This window comes from Dendropsophus ebraccatus, chromosome 11, assembly GCF_027789765.1.
Source record: "Dendropsophus ebraccatus isolate aDenEbr1 chromosome 11, aDenEbr1.pat, whole genome shotgun sequence".
NCBI classification, from domain to species: Eukaryota; Metazoa; Chordata; class Amphibia; order Anura; family Hylidae; genus Dendropsophus; species Dendropsophus ebraccatus.
In genome coordinates, this window is record NC_091464.1 from 52229866 (window position 1) to 52248218 (window position 18353).

Consider the following 18353-nt stretch of genomic DNA (forward strand, 5'->3'; position numbering starts at 1 on the left):
TAGGAAACCACCAAATCCACCATATTAAGTGGCCCTATAAGTCAGTGTAATGACAAGGAATAAACCAAGGCTAGGTAACCATCCATATTCAGCTGTTTTAGGGTGTTGCCCCTCAGTGTGGAGCAGGATTCTGGCTAGGTGGGAGCAATGCCTAGTAGAGCCATAAGAGAAACAGATTGCTGAACTCAGGGAGACCAGCCAAACAAAAACACTGCCGGCTGCTAGTGAAAGCGCTCAGTGCAGTCCCTGAAAGTCCCTGAAACAGCTGTATGTGGATGGTTACCTAGCCTTGGTTTATCCCTTAGTTGTGTGTGTTTATCCCTTTAGTTGTGTATGCGTTAGGCTAGCACACCCTCTCTGTCCCTCTTCACCATTTTTACTATTCCTCTGCAGTGAAAACTACACAGGTTCCTTAACGATCCAGCCCATGTGCCGGGTTGACACAGGTGATGAATAGGAGGCAATCTGCCTGGAGCATTTCTAATGATGAGGAGGGGGGAGGAGAGACAGAGAGGTTGTGCCAGCCTAATGCATACACAATGTAAGCCCCGGCCAAAGGGCACGGGGCTGCTAGTTTAAAAGTTGTTTTTTTTTAACTGCATCACCTGCTGAAAACCGCAGGACAGATCTTGGATTAAAAGCAGCTATGTGAAGGTACAAGCAGCTTGGGGGGGAGGGGGGGCAGATTGTGGGGACGGAGTCACTTTAAATAAAAGAAGTTTTTTTACAGATTCACGATCATTTGGGCTCCAAAGATTCTGTGTGCAGATGGGGGAAAAAGTATCTAAAAACACACAATTATGGCCCTTTGACCTAGATGACCCACTTTTTGTACATATTGGTACCTTTTTATAGTCAATTATTATTATTATTATTATTATTTTTTACCAGAGTCATATGGTAGCTGTCCCTGTCCCAGCATGCTCTGTTTCAACTCCTGATACAACTCTTTCTTCTTAGCAATTTCCAGCATTCCTTTACTGCCATCCAAACCATGAAACAGGTTAAAGCCATTGTGCTGTAACTGGAAACAAAAGTTTAATAAAGACTTAAAGCGAATGTACCAGTGGTACATTACTTTTCTATTTTTACCATGAATAGACCGGCACCGGCATAGCCCTTTTTTTGAACCGTGGCCTAGTTCCCGCACACAGCGCCATTCTATTACTAAGCATGAAGCACTGGAGGCGGGCCCCTCCCCTCTATGACGTGGCTCCATTAGAGCTGTATGCTTTTTTTATTGCTATGCTTTATAATAATGTTAAACTGTGCTTTAATTTTGCACCTTGTGCTCAGCAGAAATTGAAGAGTTAAATGGGTAATGCAGGCTTAGAAAAATATGTGTGCTCTCTTCCAGAAACAGCACCTCTTCTGTCATCAGTTTGGGTGTGGGTTTGCAGTTCAGTTCCAGCAAACAAAATGGAGCTTAATTCTAATACCACACACAACCTGAGGACATTTTTAGCCCCTTAATGACCCTGTCCAAATGGCCTAAATGACCAGGACAATTTTCATTTTTTTTTTTTTCTTTTTTTTTCTTTTTTTATTTATCTTTATTTCTTAATTTTCCTTACAAGTCATTGACATTCGTCCTTTAAATTAGGACAACAATATCACATACATATACAAAACTTATTTTCCCCACAGATTCAAGAAAAAATACAATATCTTATAAACTCCCTGCCCTCCCACACCCTACCCACCCCTGCCAGCCCTGAATAAGAGAGAGGGGGGGGGGAATAATAAAATAAAATAAAATCACCACTTTTCCCACAATTTTCTATACCTCTCCTCTCTACTTCCAACTCCCCTTGCTAAGATCCAATCATATCTTTTAATCAGGTTCACTTGATTTTCCCATTCTTCTATAGTTGGTCCGGCCTTCCCTGTCCAATTTCTCATTATTATCAGTCTTGCAAGAAACAACAACTTTCCCCCCATACCCTTTACAGGTTCCTCCCCCAATACTGCTACCTCCAATGACAATTGCCCTTTGAAAATACCTTTGTTTTCCAAAACTACCACTACTCCCATCCAAAATTTCTTAACTCTAGAACACAACCAATACATATGGGTCAGATCTGCCTCGGTCTCTCCACATTTATCGCAACTTGAGTTCTCCCGAACACCTACCTTGTGCAAAAACAATGGTGCGTAGTGCACTCTGTGCAAGATTTTAAATTGAATAAGTTTGTGCTCAAAATTCTCCGATACTCTCCCCACACTCCTAACAATACCCTTCCATCTAGAGTCAGAAAATGAACCACACACCCTCTCCCACTTAACCCTCTGGGAAGGTACCACCATTTCATACCTTTCTCTCAATAATATTGTATATATTCGTGAAGGGAGCCCCCTCCCTTTTTCCAAAGACATAATTCTATGAATTCCCTCATTCCCCATAATTAAAAAAACCTCTTTATTATGTGTTTTGCGAAATGCGTGTTTTAACTGTGAATAACTAAATCTATTTTGCCAAACCTCATCACAACCTACAAAAATGTCCTCCCTTCTCCTGAGAAGACCCTGTTCAAAAAAGCACTGCACTTTACTAAGGCCACGTTCCTTCCAAAATTTTTGGTTAGATATCTCCTCAAACTCTGGAAAGTTACTATTATTCCATAGCTCCGTGCAAGCTAAACTCCCTCTTATTTTACACACTTTCCTAACTTCCTGCCATAATTTATGTGTCAATATACCAAAAAAATCTATACCCTTTGAAATCACTCTAACACCCCCTGATTCTAACCTTACAAAAATCCCCTTATCTATTTGTTTCATACAGTTAGTAGCAAGCCAACCTGAATCCCTATGTGCAATAATAAACGCTATTTGAAAAGCCAAAAAATATAAAAAGAAATCTGGCAGAGCAAAACCACCTCTTTCAATCCGTGGGCAAAACTGACCATAACGGAGCCTCACCCTCTTTCTACCCCATATAAGTCCATTGAGTAATACCTCTATCCTTCTAAACCACTTAGCTGGTATCCAAATTGGTTAGACTGCCAAAAAAAAATTAATTTGCGGGAGAAGGACCATCTTGATAAGGGCCATCCTCGCTGACATTGATATAGGGAGACTTGACCAGACTACAACCTTCTTTGCTATTCTATCCATCAATGGCATAACATTCTGTTTTACATACAAAGAGGGATTGGCTGCCACATTTACTCCTAAATACTCAAAGCCCTCCTTCATACCACATATTTTCAGATTACATAACCCCTCCTTTATCTCCCTATCCAATGGCATAACAAAAGGTTTGTTCAACCCCATAGGACTACCCAAGATTCCAAAATCATCTATAATACCTGGAAGATTCAATTCAGGGTTGACGATGAAAAGGAGCAAATCGTCTGCATACATAAGAATCTTCTCATTATCCCCTTTTAGTCCAAAACCTTTAAATTTTCCACAGGACCGTATCCACTCTGCTAAGGGCTCAATGTAGAGAGCAAATAACATAGGGGACAGCGGACACCCCTGCCGGGTGCCTCTGTGTATACTAAATTGAGGGGACATCGACCCATTAATAAGAATTCTACCCAGGGGTTGCCTGTACAACAATTGAACCCACTCTATGAATTTAACGCCAAACCCAAAATATTCCAGAGTCTTCCATAAATATGGCCACTCTACCTGATCGAATGCTTTACAGGCGTCCAGTGCTACAACTGCTCTATCCCCTTCTGCGGCTATTTGCATGTTAATATACATCCTTTTTATATTATTAAATACCGTACGGCCTGGCATAAATCCATTTTGATCTTCCGAGATCAGGTCCTCTATAACATTTGACAACCTCCTAGCTATCAGTTTAGAAAAAAGTTTAAAATCAATGTTAAGCAAAGAAATTGGACGGTAATTCCCCATCTCAAGATGGTCCTTCCCCTTCTTACCAATAAGGACAATAACAGCCTCTTCCATAGACTTAGGGAGTATCCCATCACTAATAGACTGGTTCAGTACCTCTAACAGAATTGGGAGCAACATCTTAGCATGTCTTCTATAAACCTCATAGGGTAAACCATCTGCTCCCGGAGCTGTATTGCTAGTAACAGAGGCCAACGTTGCCTCCAATTCTGCCAGAGAGAGAGGAGAGTCCAATGTCTCCTGTTGCAAAGTAGTCACCCTAGGCAATTGAATCTGGTCAAACAATAGCAAGTCTAAATTAGATAGATCTGGGTCAGAGGAAGAATACAACTTAGAATAAAAGTTAACAAAAGCTTTTTCTATCATTCCTTGCTCTGCTACTATCCTACCTTCCTCGTCTCTAACCGCAGTAATATTACTATTTTGCGTCTGGTTCCTGATAATATTAGACAGGAGGCGCCCTGGTCTACTTCCTTCTCTAAACCTCTTATGATCTGTGAATAACATTCTATTATAAGCTCTATCTCTAACAAACCTAGCATACTCCTCCTGGACTGCTTCCAACTAATTCCACGACGCTACATCTGCTCTTATCTCATAATTCCTTCTTTTCTGCTCAATGTCCTGAGAGAGTTTAGTTTCCTTAGCTTTAAATTCCCTTTTTTTACCCACAATCTTTTTAAAATAAAACCCACTAATAAATGCCTTCAAAGCATCCCAGACAACTTGGATACTTGCAGACCCCCTATTTAATGACATAAATCCTTCTATTTCCCTTTCTAATTCCACATCCTCCTCTGCCAGAACATTGAGCCAGTGTGGGTTGAGCCTGAAGGGCTTACCCAGATATTTCTCCTCTTCTTGTGCTCTAATTTCCCATATCAGTGGGGTATGGTCTGAAATGTTCTTCGGAGCGTATGAGATCTTAGTGACTAACCTAATTCCCTGCTGATCACTTAGCACCATGTCTATTCTAGAGGCGGAGCTATAAGAAGCGCTAAAACAGGAAAAAACCTCTTGTGTAGGATTATAACATCTCCATACATCCACCCATCCAACCTCATTGGTGAACCTCTGCAATGGGGATCCTCTTTCATCCAGCTTCCTCACTCCAGACCTCCTATCTCTTAAAGACATAGTGCAGTTAAAATCTCCCAAAATATAGAGACCTCTATGGTCCTTACCCGCTACAAAGTGCAGTAAGTCCAACAGTATGTCCTTGGAGAAGGGAGGGGGAATGTAAACAAACGCAAGAATTATATTAACTCCCTCAAAACATCCAAACAGAAATACATACCTTCCCCTATTATCTACCTGGGTCGCATGGATTTTATGGTCCACTCTGCGATGGACAAGCACCGATACCCCTGCTGAGTAAGAGGACCCAAATGAGTGGAAAGATGAAGCTGTCCAACCCTTAGAGATAACCATCACAGAGTCCTTAGTTAAATGAGTTTCCAAGAGTCCTATTATTGCCGGTAAATGTTTACCTATTTGGTCAAATACAGCGAACCTCTTAAGTCGTTCGCCCAAACCTCTCACATTCCAACTAACTATTTTAACCATAGCCTTAAGATATCAAATAATACAAAAAAAAAAAAAAAAAAAGACCCCCCCCTCCCCCCCAGGGCTGACCCCATCCTTTCTACCCTCCCATACCCCCCACATCCTTCCCCCACATAACCCACTGCATAAAGCAATGTGTCCCACACCCGAGTTTTCCCCACCCACTACGCCTACTACAGTACTTAGTTAAATTTATTCATACAGGAATCAACTTATATTATAGGAGATTAATACTCCTTCTTTAATTCATCCCCTGCGAATCCATCCATTTTCTTGCCTCTTCATTCGTCTGAAAAATCAAAACCCTCCCCTCCCACTCCACTCTAAGTCTGGCCGGGAACAGCAGAGAGTACTTAACACCCTTAGATCTCAGAGATTTTTTCACATCAAAAAACTGTGTCCTAGCTCTCTGCGTCTCCACCGCGAAGTCTGGGAAGATGACAACCTTAGAGTTATTACAACGCAGCCCTATGCGCCCTTTCTACTGCAAACAGAGGGGAAAGACTATCCGCAAACTGTTCCTTTAGCCATTTCTCCATGAATCCACATGCCCCCTCTCTCTCCTCTCCTTCTGGAATACCCATAACCCTCAAATTTGCTCTGCGGGACCTATTCTCTAGGTCCAAGACCTTATCCTTTAGAGCTTTATTACTAGCCAGCAAAGATACCACTTCCTGTTTTATTTTATTTATGTCATCTGCTGTGCTAATCCTTGATTCGGCTTCCGTACACCTATCCCTGATTTTTTTAACATGATCTCTTATCAGAGAAACATCCTGCTGAAGGGCCCCCACTTGTCCAGTGAGAGCATCCAATGTACTATTGCTCTTTGTGACTGCCCCCAGAATTCTTCCCAATACAGAAGATGGATCCACTTCCTCTATCCCCTCGCCAATCGTTTCTTCCAACACAGATTCATTAGCCAGTCCAGTGTTAGCCGATCTACTTTTACTTGCACCCTGGCTGGGGGAAAGAAACTTGTCCATTTTATTGCCGGGTTTCCCCGGTGTGCCCCCTCCTTTTTTATTAGCCTTCTTATCCATCAGGACACAGTTCCCTACTATGGAACCAAAGAAAAAAAATAAATAAAATAAAATAAATAAATAAATAAATAAATGATATATATATCTTGTTTTGGAGGATCTCCAACCAGGCCCACCCCAACACACTTCAGTGCAGAGTCTCTTGCTCCCGGGTCCAGTGACTCACATAGATCCGGGCGCAGAGCCCCCCACGAATTCAATCACCTCAAACCACTTAGGTCTCTTGCTCTCGTCTCCAGCGTTTGCATAGAGACGAGCGCAGAGCCCCCAGTCAGAGGTCCCAGCGTGACAACTCCCCAACCCCTCTTCTCGCGAGTCTCTTACTCTCGTGTCCCGCAATGCTCGGACACGAGCGTAGAGCCCCACTCTGATGGGAATCTCCCCCCCCCCCCCCCCCAAAAAAAAAAAAAAAGTCCAAGTCCCACACTGTTAACAAAATAAATAAATAAATAAATAGATAAATTAAAGTTCCAACAGTCACTGTGCGGCTTTTCTCAAAGCCAGACGAACAGGCGGATCCACCACTTGTTAGGGCATAAACCACAAGATTTTTATAGCCAAATTGAGGTCTCTGTGTATTTATGTTGGCACCAGTATCTCAAAACGTATCGCCGGGCACCACATAGAGATACAACATTAAATGTCTTCCAATAATTGGGGGATATAATATTGACCACACAGTTCCATGCAGGCACACCGCTCCTCTTAATGTTGATCAGTTAATAACCATGAAAGGGCAGGGGAAAAAAAAAGAGTAGAGCAAAAGACTTAATGCTACAGCAGCAACCTTAGAACACAGCACCAGTCACATCATATAGTTCCATCGCTTAATAGTTTGCAACCTCCTGGTGAAATATAGCAATTGAAGCACAGTTCCAAGTATTCACCTAGATCTTCCGGGTGCTTAATAATAATACTCAGAGAAGGAGAGGGAGGATTCCAACACAACAGTAGATAAACAAAAATTGCAGGAGACTAAAATTCCTTTGCTCCCAGGAGTGTGCATAAATCAATTATTAGCTGGAGCTAGCAGACAGAGAAGTTCATAGCAGCAAATATATTATGTGCAAAGAAGCCATATCTCCCTCATCTGAGGGTATCACCTGTCTTCACCTCACCCACGAGGCCACCACATCTTTCCTCAGGTAAGCAAGGGAGGAGACAGAAAGCCGACTTTCCCCTCCTGGCACGGACCCTTGGCTTCCACAGCTGAGACAGTACTGTCCGACTCGTGGCCGCTCTACAGCTCTCTCACCGCTGTTCGGCAGCTCCTCGTACAGCTTTAATCCTCCCAGCCGCAGGTAGCGGCACCTCCGCTCTCTCACAGCGGGTGCCGCAAGTTTTCCAGGATTCACAAATAGCTTTGCCCGTTTACTCGAACGGCTCTGATCTTCGTCGGCCAATATGCCCCTCCGGAGGGATTGCAGCTCATCCCGCGGCTCTCACACCGCCGCTCAGGGTGAGGACATCAGGCTCAGGGAGCGGTCCGCACAAACTTCCCCCACGTGGTGCACCCGCCCTCTCACGGCAGGTGCAGCTCACGTCTCCGCACACTCCACCCGACTCCCTTCAGCACAACACTCCTCCCGACAGGCTTCTCAGCAGCACTCAGTCAGCTCCGGCTTCTAAATTAGGTACCAGCACCAGCAAACACTAATCCCTGGGAGCACTCATGCAAGCGTGGCAGGTGAGCGGAGGAACACGCCTAGCTCCTCCTCTTCCTCATCTCCCAGAGAGCGACAATTTTCATTTTTACATTTTCGTTTTTTCCTTTTCGTTATAGTGCTTTTATTTTGTAATGTAATAATAGCAGATTCAAATAGCAGATGCATTTATCCCATGTTGAACGCATCAAAACTAGGATTTTATATATGGCAAAATGGATTAGAATTTGTTTTAAAATAATATTGTACACTACTGGGCACATTGCCTCGCCCTATAGATACACAGCGGGTATGTTCTTAATCTGTCATAGAAATTACTAGAAGATTACGGAGACAACACTCATCACTCAGGCTTTTTCCTGGCAGTCTATTTAAGTCATAGCTGCTGTATGTCCTGCAGGAAGGGGTGTATTCTTTTCAGCCTGACACAGTGCTCTCTGCTACCACCTCTGTCTGTGCCAGGAATTGTCCAGAGCAGTAATAAATCCTAGCAAGAGGTGGCTGCAGATCACTGTGTCAGACTGGAAAGAATACACCACTTCCTGCAGGACATACAGCACCTGATAAGTACTGGAAGGCTTGAGATTTTTCAAATAAAAGTAAATTGCAAATCAACATAACTTTATGACACCAGATGATTTGAAAGAAGGTTTTCTTTTATGCTGGAGTACCCCTTTAATAGTTACATATAATCCTGCCCCACTTCGCCCTCTCCACCGGTTTTACCAGGATTTAGGTAGTATTGACTGGTATCATCACCATTTTATTACTATTACTTAGTTGTGCTTCTTCCAGTTCACCTAGAAAAAAAAACATGGATGTATGTAGCCATTCTAACACTAGGGTGTTGTGAACTTCCTTCACATTAAATTAGCATTGTCATATAGCCACACAGAAACAATGTGGGTAGATAAAATAACTAAAAAAAAAAAGAAAATTATACATAAATTGACCTCTTACTGATTGATCTGCCATCACCCTTTTTTTCTCATGTAGCCTTTATCACTGTTGATACATTTTATTATTTTCTTTTCTAAATAGCTGTATTTAATTTAAGGTTGTGATACATTATAACAGGGATTCATAATGGGCATGATTGTTGGTGAACACCTGGTAAGGATGTCTGTGGCACAAATTGTTGAATCTGTGGGGTCTACTATTTCCTTGATTACCTATCACTGAGCAAAAGATCTGGAAACCAAGCCCTGTACATGAATCATACAGGGCAGGAAGGGGTGGTGGAGCGGGAAGGCATGCATGCTGTGGCTCACCTCCATATCTTTATCTCTGTGTTAGCAGATTGCCTTTAAAGGCCCTATTCCACCTGACGATTATTGTTCAGATTATCGTTAAATCATTCGAATCTAAATGATAATCGTTCGGTTGAAATGCAGTTAACAATTAACGACCGAACGAGAAATCGTTGATCGCTTTAAAAGATCTGGACCTATTTTTATCGTTGCTCGTTCGCATTGAATAAGACATTGTTCGGTCGTTCTCAATAGATACGAATGCAATAGCGAATAAATAGCGAAGAAAAAACGATCGCAATTACGATCATAAGTAACGATTATCGTTCCATGGAAATGAGTGAACGTTTTCAGGTCTTTCGCAGTAGCGGTCGTTTGAGATCGTTAATCGCTAACGATTATGCAAACGATAATCGTCCGGTGGAATAGGGCCCTTACATCAATGGTAAATAATCATCAAAAGGCTTTCATTCCCTTACGTCCCATTGGCATCACAACATATGGGGTAAATTCGCCCCTGCGAGCCCCTGGGACGAAGGAATATTTAATGAAAAAATAACAATTACATTTTAATCCCCTCCTCCATGAGGTATAAATAGGCTCCACCTCCCCCTAGACCTCAGTCTTTTTTTACTTCGTTGCTGTTAGCCCTAGGGGACTTTGTCCCTCCTCCGTTTTTATGCTTTGTTTACCTGTTGCATTCAGGTTTTCTCTCCAGGTAATGATTGCTGGGATGCCGCTGGAGCCGGTGTCCAGGTAGTATCCTGATATTTGCTTCTGCAGGTCTTAGCTTTTAAGTTTTCATACCTAGTGCGTCTTGGAACGCACTCTGCGTGTCACCCGAGCCGCTGGCTTTTCTTCCAGTCGCGTTCAACTGTGGAACGCATCAGCGCTGCGTGCGTCTCAGCACTGTGGCGTTGGCGTGATGTCACTTTCGGGGGGCGGCAGCGGCATGCGCTCTCTGCACGCCGAATTAGCTGTGTGTTCAAGGCAGAAGGTAAGCTGTTGCTACCTCTAGGTCTGGCTGTGTTCCTCTGGAAGGATTTTCTGTGGCTCATTTGGATCTAATAGAAAACATCTGAGGGCAAAGTGCTGTGATCTCTCTTCTATATACTAAAAGTAAGTGTTGCTGCCACCTAGTGTCTCTTTACGGTATCACTCTAGCCAGGCTAGTGGTTTATATGTATTGTAATACATTGATTATTTGCAGATGTCTGAAATGGAGACCAGTCCTGCTGCGGGCAAAAGACCTTCTAAGGAAGCACTTCATGTGCAGAGTGTGAGACTCCTCTACCTGACGGCTATGGATACCGTAGGAGGATCTTTTTTCCAGATAAGATTCATCCTTTCTTTCATAAAAATATTTATGAATGCCTATGTGTTTCAGTACGCTGTCCTTCATGCAGACCTAAACCTATGAGGAGCCTGATGTCCAGGATGTAGTTGTATGGGTCAAGGACTATGTGCAAAAGACTTTAGCGGCTAATGAGAATCGCCGCCCGTGTCCTAAGATAAAGACCAAACGGAGTATTTCTCTCTCTACTCCCAGCCTTCGAGTATATTACTTTATGGCTGTAGGATTATGGTCATTTTCAGTTTTACTGTGATTGATGAAGTTAACTCATCATCTTCTTCTAAACCTCTTCTACTTCTGAAGATGAGAAAGAATTATTCAGGGGGTATTTCACAGCAGATAGAATTCACAAGCTCTGCTAAGCTGTGCAAGCTGAAATACACCCTGAGGAAATAGAAGAGCATAAGGATTCGTCCTCCTCAAAAAAGCCTAGGGCTTTTTCTGTGGGTAAGACTTCATTGTCTATGTTACAGGCGGAATGGAAGGAACCGGAAAAGGCTCCGGGTTTGAGCAAGAGGTTTAAGACCTTATATGTTCTCAAGGAAGAACAATGTAAGGACTGGATTGAGCCTCCAAAGGTGGACCCAGCCATAGCCAAACTGTCGAAATGTACTGTGCTGCCTGCGGAAGACGGATCCGATCTTAAGGATCCGATGGATAGAAGGGTGGAGGTAGCCCTCAAGAGATCATACACGGCAGCGGCAGCCCAAGGGGCAGTCTCCATTTCTTCTTTTGAGGTTTCTAGAAGCCTAAGAAGATGGCTGGCCAAGGTCCAGGAAAATTTGGAAGGTAGAGCTAGCAGGGACAAGGTCCTTCACTCCTTAAAAAAGGTCATTATGGCCATTGACTTCCTCTGCGATGCTGCATCTCAGGGAACCAGGTTAGCGTAAAAAAAACTAGTACGCTCTCGACCGCTGCCGAAGGGCGCTATGGTTGAAACCCTGGGTTGGAGATGCTAACTCCAAAATTCAGCTCTGTAATATGGAGTTCCAGACAGGTAGGCTGTTTGGCTCTGAGCGGGATAAATTAATGGAGGAATTGTCTGACAAGGAGGGGAAGTCCCTACCATTGTCCTATAAGAGCCGTGATTCCTTTCGCAGAGCAAAATCTCCTCAGCGAGGCAAAGAGAGATACCAGTACAGAGGTCGAGGAAGAAACTATTCCAGAAGAGGTTCAGGGAAGCAGCAGAATAAGGACACCAACAAGAAACCAGACTTCTGACGCCAGAAGCTGTCCAGTGGGAACACGTCTGAGTTTGTTTCTCCCTGCCTGGGAAGAATTAAGAAAAGATCACTGGATGTTAAATATTATTCAAAATGGTTATGTCCTTCATTTATCATCTCTTCCTCCTCCAAGATTTCTTCTGTCAAGAAATCTTAAGCCAGAAAGACACTTAGTCCTAGAGACAGAAATTCTTCACCTCCTTTCCATTGAGGCTCTAGAGGATGTTCCTCTATCCGAGATCGGTCAGGGAGTTTACTCCCCAGTGTTACTAGTGCTGAAGCCATCCGGAAATTGGAGGCTTATTATAGATTTGCTATATCTCAACAGGTGCATCGTAAAGAAGACGGTCCACATGGAGAACTTAAGATCAGTAAAATCTATCCTCCAGGAGGGAGATTTTATGGTCACCATAGATCTACAGGATGCATATCTTCATGTACCGATTCTGAAGGCTCACAGGAGAGCCTTCGCCATCCAAATCCAGGGGAAGGTAAGACACTTACAATTCAAAGTACTTCTATCCGGAATACCTCCGCACCCTTTGTAGTGTCACCATGATGGTTAGCTTCCGTCTACAGGGGATAAAGTTATCCCTTACCTGGACGATTGGTTGATTATGACTCAGACTCAGGATCTTCTGAGAGTTCAGTTGAACTATGTCCAGGACATACTTCAAAAATTAGGTTGGCTTATCAACATAGAGAAATCAGACTTAATTCCTAATCCCTCCTCGTCAGGTATCCATAAGAACATAAATGCGCTTTCTAGGGCTCCTTGCCTCAGCTGCGGACGCGGTGCCATGGGCGTTATGGCACATGAGATTTCTTCAGAGAGAAGCACTAACAGTATGGAACCGAGGACTGAAGGACTTGGATGCGATGCATGTTCTATCGACTCAAACAAGACATTCTCTAATGTGGTGGAGACAAGTCAAACATGGAGTTTTATTTTCAGAACCACACTGGATAACCATCACGACAGATGCTTCAGGAACAGGTTGGGGAGCTCATCTGACAGTCATCACGACTGCAGGATCTTGGAGTCAACAGGAATCCGCTCTGCCCTCCAACGTGAGGGAGCTCAGAGCGATTTACCTAGCTCTTCTTCATTTTTCTCCTCTTATTTTACAGAGAGCAGTCAGAATCCGGATGAAAGACATGGCCTGCGTGGCGTACCTAAACAGGGAGGTAACAGATCCCCTTTTCTCCTCAGGGAAGTAGAGAAGATTTTCTGTTGGGCAGAAACCAGAATAAGCAGACTCTCTGCGATTCATATCAGGGGTGTCGACAATACATTGGCAGATCGACTGAGTCGAGGCCTGACATTCCCGGGGGAATGGTCTCTCTCAGGGAGAGTGTTCATTCAGTTAACCCAGAGGTGGGGGCTTCCTCAGAGAGACCTCATGGCATCAGCAAGCAATGCCAAACTGAGGAATTTCTGCTCCCTTTACAGGGCAGACAATCCCACGGTAGTGGACTCAATGACAATACCATGGACATACCAGCTGGCGTATATCTTTCCTCCCATAGCCATGACTCCCAGAGTTTGATGAAGATCAGTCGTCAGTAATAATAATAACTTCCTTCTGGCCGAAGAGGTCATGGTTCACCCTGCCCATGAATATGAGCAGAGGGGAATTTTGGAGGTTACCTCTGCATCCGGATCTAATATTCCAGGGTCAACATCTGTGCAGGAATCTTTCCAGCCTCAGCTTGACAGCTTGGAGACTGAGAGGACCGTATTAGACTCTAGTTTTTCTGAGAAGGTATAGTATACCCTTTCTCACGCTCGTAGTAGCACTACAAATAAATCTTATGCACGTATTTGGAAGATTTTTCAAGATTGGTGTGCAAGCAAGAGTATTGATGGACTTAAACCTTCTACTCCACAGTCATTGGAGTTTTTACAGGAAGGCTTCTATAAAGGATTAAAACCTAGTTCCATCAAGGTGCAGATAGCAGTCCTCTCTGCACACCTAAACTCACCTTTTTTCAGATCTTGGAGGTAAAGAATTTTGTTAAGGCTAGACTAGGCCTAACCTGGTAAAGCAGGTAGACCCATGGGACTTATCCTTTGTGTTGAGACGCCTGTGTCTTCCTCCCTTTAAGCCTTGGGAGGAAGTAGACTTCAAGTTAACATTGAAAGTTTCTCTTTTACTAGCCATTACCTCTGCTAAGAGAGTTGGAGAACTTTGAGCCCTTGGCTCCGCACCTCCATACGTGATTTTTTCCCAAGACAAGGTTATCCTTGGGTTCCTTCCAGGATTCCTGCCTATGGTGGTTTCATTTGCCAACATCAACCAGCCTATAGTATTGCCTGTATTTTCTCCTACTGGATCATCTGAAGAAGACTTGGATCTTTCTTTATTGGACGTATCCAGAGCTATCAAGATCTATCTACATAGAGTAGGTGATTTTCGTAAAGACAAAAGTTTCTTTATCCCTTTCGCAGGAAAGAACAAGGGGAGAAAGGCTTCAAAACCTTCAATATCCAGATGGATCTGTGACTCCATTGCCTTACGTTACTCCTCTGCAGATCTGGATCCACCAGAATTTACCAGGGCTCACTCTACTAGAGCTGTGGTCTCCACTTGGGCAGAGCGTGCCGCTGTACCACTTGAGGACATATGCCAGGCAGCTACCTGGTCGTCTTTGACTACCTTTGTGAGATATTTCAGGCTGGATACTTCTTTCTTGTCAAGAACAACCTTTGCAAGATCTGTTCTTAATGTGGATGTAATAAATAACCCGCCCATTGGGGATAATGCTTGCTAACTCCCCATATGTTGTGATGTCAATGGGACGTAAGGGAAGCTAAAATTATTATGTTAATTTGTTTTCCCTGAGACCCATTGGCATCACAAGACTCCCTCCCTGTGTTTTATGTTTCTTTATAATTAGACTGAGGTCTAGGGGGAGGTGGAGCCTATTTATACCTCATGGAGGAGGGGATTAAAATTTGTTATTTTTTTCATTAAATATTCCTTCGTCCCAGGGGCTCGCAGGGGCGAATTTACCCCATATGTTGTGATACCAATGGGTCTCAGGGAAAACAAATTAACATAATAATTTTAGCTTCTAAGGGCCCTTTTACACAGAAAGATTGTCTGACAGATTATCTGCCAAAGATTTGAAGCCAAAACCAGGAACAGACTATAAACAGAGATCAGGTCATAAAGGAAAGCCTGGGATTTCTCCTCTTTTCAAATCCAGTCCTGGCTTTGGCTTCAAATCTTTGGCAGATAATCTGTCAGATAATCTTTCTGTGTAAAAGGGCTCTTAATGTGTTCAGTAACTCAAAACAAGTGATAATGTTCAGCAGCAAGTGACCCTGTTAGCCTCAGAAGGATCCTCGGGACCTCTGGTGGGCCAGTCAAACAGATGTGGAATTTTCATATTTATAAATGTTTTCAGCACATCAGCTTTTCCATAAAATAATAGAACACAGATTAAATCTTCTCTCATCCAAGGAAAGACAAGTGACATTAATGGCCAAGCACAAGAACAAACGTCAAGCCCATTTCTTCAGCTTTCATTATAAATTTTGCCTCAAGCTGCAAACAACAAAAATGTAGAACGATTCCCAACACTAGTCATGCACATCCAGGCCTGATTATAGGTTTCCTAAACAGGAAGGAAAATCTATTTCATGGGTCATAGGCCTTACATCGGGGGATGGCACTGAGACAACAGTTGTCAACAATGGCATGGTTAATAATATATTGTGTATAGTGGAGAACAATGTAGATGCTGCACACAGCTTTATATTATAATTACAGTCTATCTGAGCTTGCGTCTAACACCAGTCACAAGGTTTTTTTTTTTTTTTTTTAAATGTCCCATAGCTATGGGCATAACTATAGGGAAGGGTGCTTAGTAATATATACAGTAGGACCAGATTATCTACATACTGTATAGGGCGAGCTTATACGTGAGTGAGCTGTGGATTCCAGGCTTACACCGGAGGGTATATAGGAGACCCTATTTTTGAAGCCTTTCTTCAGTTATAGAATTTATTGTTAAACCCATCTGGGTCTGGGCTCCTATTAAATATATTTATTGATCTACCCAAATAAAAACTATGGATGGAAGCCCCCCAAATATTATCAATATATGTATATACTGTTTTTCCCCGAAAATAAGGCATCCTCCTTAAATAAGACACCTCAACTAATTTACCAAGTAGCCCAAAGTAAGACACCCCACGAAAATAAGGCACCCCCACCCCGAAAGTAAGGCCTTCCACCACTACCCGCCACCGCTCACCCCCTCCCTCTCCGTGATTGTCTTGTGCCGCTCACCCCTCCTCTCCCTCCCATAACACTCACCCCTTCTCTCCCTCCCGTGACGCTCACCTCTCTCCCTTTCATGCAGCTCACTCCTCCATCTCCCTCCCGTGGCGTTCACCCCTTCGTCTCCCTCCCGTGCCGCTCACCCCTCCCCCTCAACGCCTGTGTGGTGCGAAAAAGGCCCCCACCTGAAAATAAGACAGAGTGCCCTTTTTTTGCAAACAAAAACAGGGTATATATATTATATATATATATATATATATATATATATATATATATATATATATAGTAACACACCAGGCTTGCAGGAACACAAATTTCTGGGGTAAAAGGCAGGACACAGTCATCCAGTCCACTTGGCACACCAACACGGAATACTCAGGACACAGCAGTACGTTTAAACTGGCTTTCTTGCCAGTTTTATTGTGCAGGTTGCTTATATACAAACACAAATCAAAAACAGAAATTCCTGAGAGTCCAGGCGCTAACTAAACAGAAATACAGTCCCTAACTACAGGACCAAACTGAGCTAGCCTCAGCCCTGCCAAACACAATAAAGCAACCTGTATACTTGCGTTTTTCAGCAATGTCTCTCTGGGAGATCCAGCTTGTCTCCCTCCCCAGGCTAATGGTACTTTTACACGGTGCGATAATTCGCCCGATCGCACGATTAACGATTTTGAATGAACGATGGTTTTTTTATAATGATCAGCGTTTAGACGGAACGATACATCGTTCGGAAAATTCGCTATGCGATCATTTAAGCCACATCTCACACATAGGGGAAATCGTTGACACTGTTTACACTGAACAATCTGCGAATTTTTTGCGAACGATCAACGATGATTTGTGAACATGTTGAAAGATCAAAATGAACGATTTTTTGCTCGTCGTTTGATCGTTCGCTGCGTTTACACGTACGATTATCGTTCGAATTTTACCGTTATCGTGCAAGAACGAGCAATCAATCGTCCCGTGTAAAAGTACCATAAGAGACCCAGTGAACAGCACACCCTGGCTCTAAAACATACCTAGCCAGGTGCACCTAATCAAGACATAGGTAAGAGCTCTAGAAATTAACCCTTCCCAGATAGCTATCCTCTGCATATGCTAGGAACCTGGGAGACACATAGATCCCATTAATAACTTGACCCTGTAATATACCACAATATATATATATATATATATATATATATATATATATATATATATATTATATCTATCTATCAAGTACTCGGAGTGGGTCAGCAGTAACACTATTCAGATGCACAGTCCTCCCGATGTCCGGCTCAATACCTCTATAAACAGATAAACAGATTGGTTGAAGACAGCATCAATCTCAGATTAAAATCGGAACTTTATTGTGCCTGTTCGCATATACAAAAAAAGGTGCAACTTTTCAGCTCATGTCCTGAGCCTTTCTCAAGCTTGAGAAAGGTTCATGATATGAGCTGAAACGTTGCACCTTTTTTTTGTATATGCGAACAGGCACAATAAAGTTCCGATTTTAATCTGAGATTGATGCTGTCTTCAACCAATCTGTTTATCTATCTATCTATCTATCTATCTATCTATCTATCTATCTATCTACATACATACATACATACATACAGTGGTACCTTGGATTAAGAGTGCCTAAGTTTAAGAGCGTTTTGCAAGAAAGAGCTTGCATCAGGGGACTAGCTGTAACCCCTCTCTCCCTGGACAGAGAGTGCTGCTATACTGTGCCCACATACAGTATGTCCTGTTCATTCCTTCATGCTCCTTGCAGTCTCTGTCAGCCTTTGTGTTTCCCATCCTCTCTATTCCTGCTATAATGTGCCTGCACTTACACTCAGCTAGTGCCTGCACTTACACTCAGGGCTGTATTAATGGCTGCTGCTGCCCTAGGCACTAAACCTGAAGACATGCCATCTTGGGGAGCGTGGGGGAACCTGGTTTTGGCCAATGGCATTTCTCTACATATAGAAACATTTTCAGAATCACGTTTTTCATGGTCTTTAACCCCTTAACGACATCGGGCGTAAATTTACGCCCTCGCGCCCTGGTACTTAACGCCCGATGTTTCCCCGATCGCTGTGTGTTCGCACT

The 18353-nt window shown here is 43.2% G+C and overlaps 1 protein-coding gene across 4 annotated transcripts in view; it reads right to left on the reverse strand.

The window, feature by feature from the left end:
* Positions 1–18353, reverse strand: part of METTL27 (methyltransferase like 27) — a 40819-nt gene that overhangs the window by 4407 nt on the left and 18059 nt on the right. For all 4 annotated transcript variants that reach the window (XM_069944699.1, XM_069944698.1, XM_069944700.1 and 1 more), the window contains one exon: positions 889–1024. In XM_069944699.1, the coding sequence (XP_069800800.1) occupies positions 889–1024 (136 nt within the window). The remainder of the gene's footprint in view (positions 1–888; positions 1025–18353) is intronic.